Source organism: Echinops telfairi, unplaced genomic scaffold (genome assembly GCF_000313985.2).
Source record: "Echinops telfairi isolate 266 unplaced genomic scaffold, ASM31398v2 ScPeMD7_7468;HRSCAF=8506_0, whole genome shotgun sequence".
NCBI lineage: Eukaryota > Metazoa > Chordata > Mammalia > Afrosoricida > Tenrecidae > Echinops > Echinops telfairi.
In genome coordinates this window covers 46,968,166-46,983,111 of record NW_022111369.1, presented here as the reverse complement: position 1 = coordinate 46,983,111, position 14,946 = coordinate 46,968,166, and the positions used below count along the sequence as shown (strand labels likewise).

Sequence of the window (14,946 nt, the reverse complement as noted above, 5' to 3'; positions counted from 1 at the left end):
AATAAATCAGCCTAGCCTACTTGAATAAAAACTAAAAATATATATTAGATTTATAATTTATCATAAAATAATGTTCTATCCAACTTTGTTTTGTATGTGTACCTTTGGTCTTTTAATTATTAAAACCTTTCTTTCTTCTATATCCAGGCAGCGTCAATTACAAAAGAATTAAGGGAAAACAACTTGTTAAACCAGCATGTTTGTGCAGTAATGAGAAATTTTGAACCTCGGACCTTCCAAGCCATGTACGTTTTCATTCTTTTTCTATGTATGGTGCTTCCTGTTCAGAAAATTGCCTGAGAAAAATAATATAAGAGATTCAGGAATGCACAAGATACATACATGTGGCTAACATTTATTAAGCACTCAGGATGTTGCAGGATGAATGTGCCATTCACACATGATATGATCAATGCTCTCTCTCTCTCTCTCTCTCTCTCTCTCACACACACACACACACACATCCACACCTTTGAGCTGCAGTTAAACTCAAACAAAACTCAGTATGTTGAGTCGATTTAGACTCAGGGTGCTCGTTAACAGAGTAGAACTGCTTCTGAAGTTGTAAATCGTTACAGAAGCAGACAACCTCATCTGTCTTACTTGCAGTGGCTAGTGGGTTCAAACCTCTGATCTTTCAGGTAGCAGCCCAATGCTTAGCTAGCTGCACAATCAGAACTGCTTGCAGCGATACTAACCCTTTAGAGTTGTCCTCTCACTTTGAGAGAAAAACAAGATTAGTTTCTGATCCCAGGCCTTATTACTTTTTTCCCCCTGCTTCCCCCAGAACTGTTTCCAAACTGACTCAAAAGTTTCCCAAAGCAAATTTTACGGAAATTCAGAAGCTGGTCCTGGACGGGGTCCACATACATAAGGAATGCTGCAGAGGAAATGTACTGGAGTGTCTGCAGGATGGGGTGAGGAGTCTTGCTTCCTAATTATGATCTGCTTCCGCTCCCTGGAATCTCCTTGGCAACTTTTCTATTTCTCTTATCTCAAGGGGTGAAGGCTGCCTGATTAGTTGATCACAGGGTGTGTGTGCAAGGAGAGTAACTAGCTAGTTAGTAACCGACTTCCTAAGAGCACAGCTTAAAACATCTTTTGTTAAAGAGTACAGCTGAAAGCATCCTTTCCCTTCCGAGAAGACCTCTTTTTGGAAGGTCAGGGCTCCAGCCATTTCTTCCTTCTAACAATAGAAGACTAGGCAGAAGATCTGCGAGGAGGAGAGGGGTGTGTGTGTAGGATCTATTTGTTTTTAATATAACTAATTTGTTTACTTGAAACATATATCGAGTATTTCTGTGTGTGCTAGCCACTGTTGGAAATGCTTGTTATGAAGATAGCAGTGGAGGTCTTGGAATGGAAGTCTGATAAAACACCTAAGACCTGTGGCCTCCCCCTCCGGTCACTTGGTTGCTGTCCATCAGCTCCAACTCAAGGCCACTTAGCGCATCACAGGATGGAAGCTGGGGTTGGGCACTGTCCTTTGTTTACTGCGATCTTAAGAGGCTGCTAACCCAATGCCGTGGACCTGGATGCCACTCTTTTACAGCCGCTAAGTGAACAAATAAGACATGTGTAACACCAGAAACGGTTCTGCAAGGTAAACAGTGAGGCATGCAAAGAAAGGTGTAAAGAACCTACTGAGAAGGCAAAATGAAAGTGGGGTTAGGAGGAAGGAAAGTCCCCGGGAAGCACCCATGGTTAACTGCTTGACTACTAGCCAAGTGTTTGGTGGTTCGAACTTATCCACCAATGCCTCAAAAAATAGTCCTGGCCTGACAATTCACTGGAGCAGTTCCGCCCTGTGCACGAGAGCGCCACCGTGAGTCTGAATCCCCTCTACACACACAAAGACAACTAAGAAACAACCTAAGCAGAACGATAGATTGATAGAGCAGGTCATGCACCTTAGCGACTTAATCATTATGGCCTGGATGTATTGTGGATGAGTCCTAGACTTACTGGACGTTGTACAAGAGGGACCTCTGTCCTGTTCCAAGGACATTTGCTGTTTCACAGGAGACTTACAACCGTTGCGCTCAGTTGTTGCAATAGGTTTGGAGACCAAGGCTGGTAGTTGTTTCCAGAAGGCTGGGCATGTGAAGAGGCAGTGCTTGTGTCAGCGCCCTTCCGTTGCCATTTGGCTGGGACAGTCTTGGAAGTCAACACGGGGGAAGCGTCAGGGGGACACAGGCTATAACTATAAGCCCCGACACAGGCACATAGGCTTGGGGAAGGTGGACTGAAAGGAGGCCACCTTAGAAACAGACTTCATGACTTCCCTTATTATTGTTGTGACTTTTCCTCCCGGACATAGATATCTCCATGCTCATCAGAAGCATCAAGAAGAAACAGTTTGTGTTTCCTTCAGGTCGATTTTCTTTTCTTTTTTTTTTTAAGCTGACAATTTTACTGACTCACATAAACAAACTCACTGCCATCTGGTGGATTCCTACTCACAGCAACCCTATAGGACAGGATAGAGCTATCCCTGTGGAGTTCCCAAATTGGCCACCAGTGCTCCTGACGTGCAAAAAATGTTTTTCACCCCCTTATTTTTCAATTTTTGGAGCCCATAGTCCCCTTTTTTCCTTAAAACGGAAACATTAATTAATTTCAGTATGGTATTTAAGCTGTATGTTAATGATTAAATAATGGGTTCTACTTGTCCCTGGTTAGAATGTGCAGAATTTTCAATCCCATAACAGGAATATTTAAACAATCTCTTCACAAAACAGTAGGCACTCTGCCATTTCATTTTCTGCATACTACCCTCTGGAGGCTAGAGTGAGTCACTGCAGCCTGCTGCTTATATCTTCTAGTAGTAAGTTCGGGTGGTGTAGTGCATTCAGCTTTGGGTTGCTAACCACAAGGTTAGTAATTTGAACACACCAGCTGGCTGGGAGGGAGACAGGAGAGGCTGTCTGTTCCCTGGACATTTAAGACGTTGGAAAGGCCGTGGAGCAGTTCTTCTCCGTGGCAGCAAGTTTGAATCCGAATAGAATAATACACAGAGATCAGGATGTGTTTTGATTTGAGGAGCATTTCTCTTCTGTTTTCAGTGTTTCCTGTGAAAATAAAGTTGTGGGGTTTAGTTGAGAACTGAGAGAAGAACTGAATGTGAGGTGTGATTTGGAAAAGAGTGAAGATATGCAAAATGGGAAGGCACACCGTTCTACTCTCTCCTCCTTTCCTCTTCCCTTCTTATTCTTCTCATTTCCTTCTTTCCTTCCACCACCCCTCCTTAACTATCTCCCTCAGCTCTTTTTGTAATCAATTTTATTAGCACATCATCCACATACCATATAATTCAACCAAGAGCTGTATAATTATCCTCCTTTAACTGCTTTCCTGCTCAAGTTTCCTTATTAAATAAGAGATTTCAAAACTGAACACTGCCTTGTTTCACCTCTCTTACAGCAAGCAATGATGTCCTACATCTGCTCTCAACAAGAGAATCTGTCCAACAAAATAGCAGAATGCTGCAAATTGCCCCCACTTGAACTAGCATACTGCATCATTCGGGCAGAAAACGATGACCAACCCGAGGGCCTATCTCCAAATCTCAGCAGGTTTTTAGGAGACAGAGATTTCAAGCAGTTTGCTTTAAAGGAAAAAGATATCTTCCTGGCAAGGTAACCGCCCTCTAAATGGAGGCTCACATTAAGGAAGAGCGCCTGGTGCCTGGGGGCTGTATGGTGTTGATGGGGAGTTGTTGGAATGGTGCTGGATGTTGAGCTCCGAGTAAGAGGGTGGAGTTGGAATCTTCTCAGCCAAAGTGTATGAAAGCAGACCATTCAGGCGATAAGGATTGGGTTCCATCCAGCTTGCTCTGGGAAGACTTTCACCATTTCAATCATTAAATGACCTGCTCAGGAAATTGTGTTTTATTTTATATCAACTCCCCTGGAATCAGAATCATTGCCATGCCTGTTAGAGTTTCTCATACGAAGACAACTATTCTACTTCGAAGCAGGTTCTAAATTTTTTGTAAAAGGAAAATATTCAAGAAGCAGTTCCAAAGCAAGAGGGCTTTCATTGTAAAAGCTTATTTGCCATGTATTGAGTGTATCTTTTATTTTTGAAAGACAGCCAAAGCATGTTTAGAGGCATTTGAAGTACAGTAGTTTGTCAGAACATGGTTAATAAGCCCTGCTCTCATTTTATTTGACTGGAAGGGAAGCATGCATTCAAGCATATTTCCCTTTCCCGTACAGTATATTTTCATGGGCACTATTATACAGAATGATCTCCCTGCATTTGAGTCTAGGATTCTAACGCAGTGTTGAGAATGATGGCTCAATTTTCTTTTTACTATCCCCTTAGGGTGCTCTACTGTTACCTTAGAATTAGACACTGGCCAATTGTTCATGCTGCTGAATAAAATTATGGAAACAATAACAAAGTCTACATATAAACATCACATATTGGCAAATTTTTGGAGGCAGACTAAAGACTGTACTAACAAGTTTTTAAAGCCTGGGAATACAATTAGTAAATTCAGGAATTATCTTTAAGTTTGCACAGTTATACCACATCGACAGCTCAGTGTTTGCCTAATGGAAGTCGTATTTCCAGTGGAGAGGCTTTTGCAGTAGCACTTTTCTCGGTTGAGAATGGTCTTCCCCGTGATTTGCCTGGTTTCCATCATCCAGGTCTCTGTTCAGTTGTCAGGTGCTCAGACAGGCTTTTCTTGACCACATGTTCTACGTGAGTGACCTTGCCACCTTGTGTGTCACTCTTCCCTCTGCCCTGCTTCTTTATGTTTTGTTTACAGATTTGTCACTACAATTAGATGCAGTGAGATGACTGATTTCTTGTTTATCTGTTCCCTGGTAGTGTCTTAGTTATGGCCTCCAATTCTCATGGTCAGCAGTTTGAAACCCCCCCTGAACTCTGTGGGACAAAAATTGGGCTTTCTAGTTTCTTAAATTGTTAAGGAGTCCCAGAAACCCAGTGGGGGGTCACTATGAGTCAGCACGGACTCGATGGCCATGACTTTGGTTTTGGGCCTCCTTGTTGTGGAAGAAAGGTGTGGCTGCCTTCTTCCACAAAGAGTTCTTCTTTGGAAAACGTGTGGAGCCGTCTCCCCTGTCCTGTAGGGTCCCTATGAGTTGGAACGGACTCCATGGGAGTGGGTTTAGTTTGTGTATAATTCTATAAAACCAGTTGATCAATTATGCTGTGCAACCTTCATGAATACCTAATGCCAATTTTTAATGTGTGCTTTAGAGGGTGGTAATGTTATTGTGCACATCTCTGACTCCTTAAAGCAGTATTAGCAGGGGAATGTACTGAAAAATAATATACCCCATAAATTAGGATGTGAAACCCACAATAGAAAAACCAAAATCAGAGAGAGGTACACGAGAGAATAAAATACCATTTCATAGAACAATCTGATGGGTTGTAGTTTGTGTTTATAGTGTTGTCAATATTATAGGCCAAATCATAGTTGATTTCTAGGTTTAGTTGTTTAAATGTCAACATTGACACGCTGTATTATGCAGGAGTCATTAGAGAAGCAATGGGTCTTATATTTCATTTGGTCTCTTAGCTCCAGTAACTTATCACATTTCCTCCCCACATTTTAGTTTCACTCATGAATATTCAAGACGCCATCCCGAGCTTGCGGTCCCAGTGATTCTGAGAGTAGCCAAAGGATACCAGGAATTATTGGAGAAGTGCTCCCAGGCTGAAAACCGTCTTGAATGCCAGGATAAAGGCGTAAGTGGTTCCAGAATTTTAAGAAGAATCTGAAACCCTGGGTTGAAATCACCATTAGAAAAACTGTGCTTGTTTGAGAGTATTTAGTAATTAGCTGGCTAAACCTATTGACTAATTACTAATAATGTCTGCTGCTGTTGAGTTGGTTCCAGCTCCTAGGGGTCCCAGGCGCAGCAGGGTGGAATCTGTCCGTCCTGGGTCAATCCATCTCCTGGAGGCGCTTCCTCTTGTCCGCTGACCCTCCACCAAGTCCTTCTCCAGGGAGTAGCCCCCCAATCACTTCCCTACTGAGAATAATTAGTAGCCTTAAAAATAAGTAAGTTAACCAAGAGTTCTTTGGTACACAAAAAAAGATAATGTCAGTGTTTCAACAGTTCTCCAAAGAACTGTAACGTTTTACCCAAAGAGTGAATTCTATCATCAAATAATTTTTTTATGGTCTACAAAGTTTTAAACTCCATCTCCTAAAAGGCTACTTGCTTATCAAAACACCTACCTTACTTTCTGTCATATAAAAAGGATCTCCAAGATTGGTTTCATAATAGAATAAAATATTATTGGTTAGTGTTTGGATACAAAGTTGTACCGTAAGGGCGTGAAATATATCTATTGCTTGCATTTCCAGGAAGAAGAATTAGAGAAATACATCCAGGAGAGCCGGGCATTGGCAAAGCGAAGCTGTGGTCTCTTCCAGAAATTAGGAGAATATTATTTTCAAAATGCGTATGTTTTTATAAACTTTATTTTTAGTGATTTAAAATGAATAGAAACTTAAAAGAAATATAATCTTTTATATTTGAAGGAAATAGAAATCTAAGTTAGCAACTCATCTTTTTTTTTTTTGATAAATCATTTTATTGGGGGCTATTACAGCTCTTATAACAATCAATACACCAATTGTAGCAAGCACATTTGTACATTTGTTGCCATCATCATTTCCAAAGCATTTTCTTTCTACTTGAGCCCTTGGTATCAGCTCCTCTTTTTTCCCCTTCCTCCCCTGCCTTCCCACCTTTGTGCACCCTTGATAATTTATGAATTATTTTTATTTTCACATTTTACACCATCCATTGTCTCCCTTCACCCACATTTCTGTTGTTCATCTCCCGGGGTGGGAGGGGGTGAGGTTGTATGGCGATCATTGCGATCGGTTCCCCTTTGTCCTCCCCACCTTCCCTCTACCCTCATGGTATCACTACTCTCATTACTGGTCCTAAGGAGTTTATCTGTCCTGGATTCTGTGTGTTGAGAACTCTTATCTGTACCAGTATATATCCTCTGGTCTAACCAAATTTGTAAGATAGAACTGGTATCATGATAGTGGGGGTGGGGGAGGAAGCATTAAAGAACCAGATGAATGTTGTACGTTTTGTAGGTGCTATACTGCACCCTAGCTGGCTTGTCCCTTCCTTGTGACCCTTCTGTGCGGGGATGACATGACTTTTAAAAAATATCATTTTATTGGGGGCTCAGACATCTCATCACAATCCATACACCCATTTATTGTACCAAGCACATTTTTATATTTGTTGCTATCAGCATTTTCAAAACACTTTCTTTCTACTTGAGCCCTTGGTATTAGCAACTCATTTCTCCACCCCCACCCTCCCTCCCCCATGAACCCTTGATAATTTATAAATTATTATTATTTTTTCATGTCAGTGCAAGACATGACTTCTTAAATAGCAACTCCAGTCCTGCTTTCAGTTGGGGTCAGTAAGCAGGGTGTGATTGGTCAGATCTCTGTGCAGCGGGCAGCTTTCCCCGGCTCCATCATTGAGGGGCAGCTAGATTGGCCTTGGGAGTCTGCGCGGTCCTTGCGGCATAAATTCTTAGAGGAGCATGATCCCTTGTTTCCTAGTTAAAATTCCCAACGGTAAAACTGAAAATCGCTAAAGCCTTTTAAAGTTGGGGTCTTTTTAGGAGAGTTTCTTTTTCCAGTATGATATGTGGCTAAAGCAGAAGTATATGAAGCAGTTGCTTGAGTAAATTCATTTCCAAAGTTGACCCACACCGGTTCTGTATGAAGCAAACGAACCAACACGAGGTCTTCTGCTACCAGGAGTAGCTGGGATGGAGGGTCCTTGGGAAGGAGTCCGACTCTCTTGAACGATGCACCAAATCGGTGGGCACTGCTTCTTTCAGGCTTCTCGTTGCTTACACCAAGAAAGCCCCTCAGTTGACCACACCGGAGCTGATAGCCATCACCAGGACAATGGCAGCCACTGGGGCTTCTTGCTGCCAGCTCGGCGAGGACAAACAGCTGGCCTGTGGTGAAAACGCAGTGAGTACACGTCTTTAGTTCCATCTCATTTCGACCCAGTTTGGCTCTGGTTCACCTTTTTATTCCCATTTAGGGGAAATGGTAAACACCATTGTGGAGGTGGCCTTGCTGGACTTGTTCCATATCATTCAGGTGAAGGGAGCGTGAGAACTCGGCTCTGCATGATGGCATGTGGCCAGGCTTTCTGCCCTCTTAGGGTGGTGTCTAGACACCAGGCAGTGTAGTCAGCAATATCTGAGCAAGTGATTCAGCGGGAAAGAGGGGATGGCCAAAGACATTACTCGGCTCAGGATTTTCTTTTTGTGGTCCCCTAAATAGTTTACTGTTCGTAGAAACAAACCAAGAACTTCGCCTTTGATAGACTAAAAGCAGCTGTCTTATTTTCAGCTGGATTTGTATTTTTGCCTTTTGTGGCTTAATTTATATAGGACATATGACCTTGTGTTTATTGTATTATTATTGACAATTGGATCTTTTTGTCAGTCATCCATTTTGTATATTTCTCTTTCTAAGTCCTATATGCTAGATAAATTTGACATTCCAATTAGCTATGACAGAATCATAATTGCTAATTCACCAGTGTCCTATATGTGATTATATGAATAATTTATAGAATTACTTTTCCCCTTTAAGTCAGAATTGTGGACAAAATTGTGTATCTGTGTATTTGCTTTTGTCCTTTACGATGACGGGATTTTTCCTGGTTATGTCTTGGGAATTTCCATCCAAGGTAGGAGTGAAAGGAGAGTTTCCTGTAACTAAACATCATCTTTGCTGTTTATTGAATTCTATGCACTGGAGGATCTGGAGGAATCTGGATGGGGCAATAGCTGAGGAGTTAGGTGCTGTAGGTCTCCGGTACATTTCCATTTCATTTTAATACTTCCTAGTCATGTTACACAATGCAAGTGATTTACTTCACTAAGCTTGAGCCTTTCCATTTGAAATTTGGGACTGACCGGATGGCTGTGTCACAATGCACATGAGGCATTTAGTAAGAGCAAGGTACATATCAGACTAAAGCCAAACTCACTATAGTTCTAGTCCGACTCACAACAACCCGATGGGACGCAGTAGAACTGCCCCCTGTGGGTTTCTGAAGCTGCAAATCTTTCTGCTGAGGAATTTCTGGTGAGTTTGAACTGCTGACCTTGTAGTTAGCAGCCCAGTGTGTAATGTATATACGGCATTTGTGTTATTACAATTATTAATGAAGCAGATGACATTCAGCTGATTGTGACTCGCGGTGACCTCGGGATGGTTAGGGTTGTGCTCCATAGAGCTTTTAGTGGCTTATTTTTCAAAAGCCAGATTTTTCTTCGGAAGCATTTTTGAGGAGACTCAAACCTCCAACCTTTTTTTTTTAAAGCAATGAACATGTTAACCATTTATATAATTCAGAAACCACTGCCACTGAGTCGATTCTGACTCACAGTGAGCCTATGCAGAGTTTCCAAGACTGTGTATCTTGATGGGAGCAGACAGCTTCATCTTCCTCCCTCAAAGCTGCTGATGGATTTGAACCATCAACCTTGTAGGTAGCAGCCCTAAACCTAACTTGTCATGCCACCAGGGCTCCTTTACACACCCAGGATTTCCAAATTATTACTAGGCGCTAAAGCAAGCTTCCTCAAGTGTGGAAGATAAGAGGAGCCTCCATTGGAAAAGCCTTGGCTGCGGAAAGGCACATATTGGCTTTGGCTCCATTTCTCTTCCATTCATATTAGATAATTAGGAGTATTTGTAGAGTTATGTGGAAAGGAAACCAGCTATTGGCTTTCTCGTTTCAAAGCAGACTCTTCTATATTTTTCAATTCCATTGGAGATATATATAACTGAAAGCATGCATCTAATGAAACACAAATGGCAGTTAAATGACATCAATGGGACATCTGTCAGTCAATACTGAGGTGTAGCACAAAGAAGAGGTGAACATTAGAATCTAAAATGTGACATCACACGATCTTACCCAAAGACGGGACACTTTCCTGGCATGTTAACTATGTATGTCTGGACTTTAGGAAACTTTACAGTAGTGTTCTGGCAACACGGATCTACTTTGTGGCTAACATCCAATCTCCTCCCTTTTTTCTTTCTCCTCCGAACTAGGCTGACCTGATTATTGGACAATTATGTATCAGGCATGAAACAAGTCCTGTAAACCCTGGCGTTGGCCAGTGCTGCGCATCTTCATATGCCAACAGGAGACCTTGCTTTAGCAACTTGCTGGTGGATGAAACCTATGTCCCTCCAGAGTTCTCTGCTGCCAAGTTCCACTTCCAGAAGGATCTGTGCCAAGCTCAGGGTGTAGCACTGCAAATGAGGAAGCAAGAGTAAGTGGTTTTCTAGCACAGAGAGGCCAACCAGACTAAATAGCAGTAGCGATGTAGACTCCCTACTCTACCATTATCACAGATGCACACACACCTCTTGTTGTTGAGCTTTGTTTTATTATTTTTCACAAAGATTGAGAGGATTTGTTTTGTTTTATTTTGTTTTTACAAATTGAAGACTAGTAGCAACCTTATGTGGAGCAAATCTATTGGCACCACTTTACCGATAGCATGTGCTCCCATCATGTCCCTGTGTGCCAGTTCGGTCATTCTGACAGTAGTCCTCACTTTTCATAATGGTCTTGCACATTCACTAAGTGTGCACATAACTAGTGCTAGTGTAAACATCACTTTTCTGTGGTCTTATTTATTGTTAGTTAAAAATCATTTTATTGGGGGCTCATATAACTCTTATCACAATCCATTTATACATCCATTGTGTCAAGCACATTTGTACATTTGCTGCCCTCATCATTCTCAAAACATTTGCTTTCCACTTGAGCCTTGGTATCAGCTCCTCATTTTTTTTGGTAAACATCATTTTATAGGTCCTGGAAACCACAAATCTTTGATTGGAAGATTGAGATACTCACCTTACTGCAGTGGCCTGGAGCAGAGTCAGCATTAAGTGTCTCTAGGGTCTGCCTGTAGTTTGGCTCAGGGTCCTGACAGCTTGGATGGGAAGGAGGTCTGCAAACATTCATCAGAGAAGATCATTTCCTGTGTAGAAATTAATTTCAGCTGTTGTTATTGTGATGCCTTGCAGAGTTGAGGGAATGTGGGCCGTCTATTTGAGAAATACTAGATATTTTTGCATCAAGTCTGAGTACTTTGATTCCAAGCCCTGGAAAGGTACTGGTGAACTTTTATTTTGTACTATTTATGCTTTGACGAGAATAACTACAATGTGGCTCGACCACATTGTGCAAGGTGAAGTATGTTGTACCTCTCTGAGGGAGAAGTATAGTAACGGCCATGATGAAGTCCGTGGGGCTCACCTTCTACAAACGTCTCTGCACTTTGATGCTGGAGTGCGCTGCATGGCCTTCCCTCATTTTGGAAAACTGAACTTCCATTTTTATTTCAAACAAGAGACATGTTTTAAGCATACCATGCCCTCTGCAAGCCTTTCTTGTTCCTCTGCTCGAATTAGTCCCAACATGGAAAATTATTGATTGAATAGTGGAGCAATCAGGATTATCAGCATTCAAATCAGAGTGTGACCACTCTGTGGAGTGGTCAGGGGCCTAGGAAACACTACAGACTTCAGAAGGGACGCTAGAAAAAGATTCTCTTGGCAAGTAAGAAACAGACTTTCAGTACGTATAGATTTATAGACACTATGAAATGATCTTTATTTGTCCTGCACACAGCCCAGGCTAGTGGACTAGTGCTGTGCAGGCTCCCGACCTCATTCTTTCTGTCGAAGGTAGAAGGCAAGGGGTGCCTTGAAGTCAGGGAGTGGGTGATGGGTTGACAGGACTCTGGAAGTTCTTTATTAGAAATTCTTCACACACATACACACACAAAATCCATTGCCTAATGGATTTCTTATACATTTTGATGTGTTTTAAATCATAGGTTTCTGATAAACTTTGTCAAGCAAATGCCACAAATCAGAGAGGAACAACTCGAGGCGGTCATTGCGGACTTCTGTGGCCTGTTGGAGACGTGCTGCCAAGCCCAGGACCAGGATGTCTGCTTTGCGGAAGAGGTGTGTGCCCCAACTTGACACACGCACGGGACCTGCTATGAAACTGCCTGTTCTGTGTGGTGACAAAGTTATTCCGTAACCCTACCACTCTAAAATAACACCAGAGGGGCTCAAATTGCTTTTAGAGATAAACAGAATAATGTGGTGAGATCTAAAAATTAATCACCAATTTTTCTCGCTGAATATTAGGAATTTCAAAAGATATATAATGTTTTTCAAAAATAGTTTTTCTATTTTGGAGTATTGCAAAGCAAATCCACAATTAATTGGTAAGAATTTGTACAGCTTATGGTATAAGTGAGTTAAGAGGAGTCAAAGGATTTAGCAGCGAAATGGTTCTACAAACAGGATTGCTATTGTGTGCTGTGGAGTCTGACGCATAGTGATCCAACTGGCAGGGTAGAACGGTCCCTTCCGGTCTTAGGCTGTGATCTTCCTGGGAACAGGTTGACAGCTATTTTCTCCCTAGGAGTGACTGGATCTGAACCACCAGTCTCTAGGTTTGCAACCGAGTACGCTTTCCTTCTGCCACCAGGACTTCTTTCAAATATGATTACTAGGAAAATACTTCTAGAAATATTTTCGAAGGTTTTTTTTAAAAGTTCTCCATTTTTAATATTTTCTGCTTTCTTTTCTTTTTTAATCATTTTATCGGGAGTTCGTACAACACTTATCACAGTCCATACATACATCAATTGTGTAAAGCACATTTGTACATTCATTGCCCTTTCAAAGGTTTTGAATGCATTTTGTATGATACTTTTGTAAATCAGTTAGTAATTAAGCATTACCACACCATAATTTTTTAGTATTCTCTGCTAGATTTGTAGTTGGCTGCATTTTGTAAAGCTTTGGTTGGTATTACTAGGTATACTTGATGATAACATTACTATATTTTAAAAAGTTATTCGTAATTCAGTTTTTTGGCCATTTTACCTGTCTCAAAGTGTGCAACTTTGTGTGCTTTAATATACATAAACTCCAAAGAGAGAAAACATTTCAAAAAGTAGAGTTTTCTCCATGAGTGATGTCATTAAATGTGCTGGTGTGTGTGTGGGCTTGGAGGTGGGGGGGGTGGTGAGACACAAAAAAACAAGGGCAACAGAGCAAAACTGATCAAACGGAGTTGATGCGAACCATGTCCAATAAATCTCATGCCAACTGAGGACTATGCTCTGACTTGAGGAGACATTGATTGAGATGGTTGCTGTTGTTAAGTGCTATTGAGTTGGGTTTTGTTTAGATGTAGAAAGCATGTAACATGGTGGCAGTCCTTGCTCTGCAAACCCTTCATTGTCTAATGACTTGTGGATTTTTGGAGGGAGGGAAAAGGTGGAGTTAGGGTTGGAAAGAATTTGGGCCTTGGTATAAAACAATCTCCTTGCATCACACTGAATCTGACTCACAGTGAGTCTATAGAGAGAGTAGCACTGCCCCAATGGGTCACTGAGGCTGTCAACTTTCACTGGAACAGTAAACCTCATCTTTCTTCTTTGGAGTGGCTGGTAGTTTCTAACGGTTGACCTTGTGGTTATCAGCCTAACTTGTAACCCGCTACATCACCATGGCTCCTTGGAAATTGGTATAAGAAGCACAAAAATTTGCTGTTAATATGCATGAACTTTTTCTTTTTGGCATCCACTGGCCTGGCTGGCTGGCATCAGAGATGCCTGCCTCTTTAAAAATATTTTATATTCTACTGGTTTTTGGGGGGTGAACGTTTATATAGCAAATTAGGTCCCCCTTAACACTTTCTCTATGTATTGTTTAGGACCTAGGTTACATTTTCCACCATGAGTCAGCATTCACATCGTTTCCACTCTGCTGGTTCTGTTTCCATTAATCAAACGTTTCTTCGTCCACAGCTTACCTTCTCTCATTAACTTTGGGGTACATGTTTAGCACTTGATTTCTTGTGGAGAGTCAGTCAAAGTATACCTTTATTTTTAACTAACCTTCTCTACGGACTTGTGAATCCATTCCTGCCTTGACTGACACTATCTTCCATTTCTTCGTCTGAGCATTCTTATTTGTCCTTACTTTTTAGGGCCCCAAACTGATCGCCAAAACTCGTGCTGCTTTGGGAGCTTAAGTTACTCCAGGTAAGAAATTCACATATGCTGGAAAAGATGTTGATTCTCCCCAAATACCAATCCATAGAGAGTTCCTACTAAAAGCTTCTACTCAATGCTTTTCTTAAAAATTAGATTGAACTTTTTCAATCTAAGAAAAAAGTTTATTTTAAAAAATATTGGAACAAAATCATGCCCACAATGTTAACCTAAAGATTCAACTATCTCCAATATCTTTCGGATTATGTCGGAGGTTTCAGAGAATGCCATAAGGAGGTTCCCTTATGTGTCTAACATTTCTCTGATATAAAAGAATAGAATCAGCTACTAATGACATCTACTAATTTAATTTGTATTTAATATATATTTGTTTATATTACAGGGAGAAGACAAAATGACATCTGATGGTTGGGTGTGAACGTTTTCCGTTAATCTTCACAAAATGATGAAGATTTTTATGTCATACTTACCCATTCTAAAAATAAAGTGTCTACACATATTTCCTTTTGCCCTGTTTTTTATTCACTAAGACTTATGTGCATAATTTAAAAAGTAATTCTGTTGAATGCTGGCTGAAGAAGATTGTGCTAAATATCATTGAGTTATTTTTGTTTTTAAACAAAAGCTATCCAAGAGTGGGCTTGCAATACTAAAGGCTGGATCTCTCTATGAACTATACAACTTATCCCAAGTCAAGCACTTTTTCGGGCTGCCAGGGCATGTTGTTTATTAAATAACTACTTCCTCCCTAACATCTCTGTGCTGACAGTGCATTAGCAACTTAAAGTTAGCATATTCGAAATGGAACTCCCT

At 41.1% G+C, this 14,946-nt stretch overlaps 1 protein-coding gene across 1 annotated transcript in view; it reads left to right on the top strand.

Annotated features, from left to right (window-relative positions):
* Window positions 1-14,632, top strand: part of LOC123521010 (alpha-fetoprotein-like) — a 16,071-nt gene extending 1,439 nt beyond the window's left edge. Inside the window, exons 3-12 of the mRNA XM_045284370.1 lie at window positions 148-245; window positions 788-917; window positions 3,424-3,638; window positions 5,598-5,730; window positions 6,356-6,453; window positions 7,876-8,014; window positions 10,124-10,347; window positions 11,929-12,061; window positions 14,109-14,163; window positions 14,516-14,632. Coding sequence (XP_045140305.1) covers window positions 148-245; window positions 788-917; window positions 3,424-3,638; window positions 5,598-5,730; window positions 6,356-6,453; window positions 7,876-8,014; window positions 10,124-10,347; window positions 11,929-12,061; window positions 14,109-14,153 — 1,215 coding nt within the window. The 3' untranslated portion in view covers window positions 14,154-14,163; window positions 14,516-14,632. The remainder of the gene's footprint in view (window positions 1-147; window positions 246-787; window positions 918-3,423; window positions 3,639-5,597; window positions 5,731-6,355; window positions 6,454-7,875; window positions 8,015-10,123; window positions 10,348-11,928; window positions 12,062-14,108; window positions 14,164-14,515) is intronic.
* The last annotated feature ends 314 nt before the right edge of the window (window positions 14,633-14,946 follow it).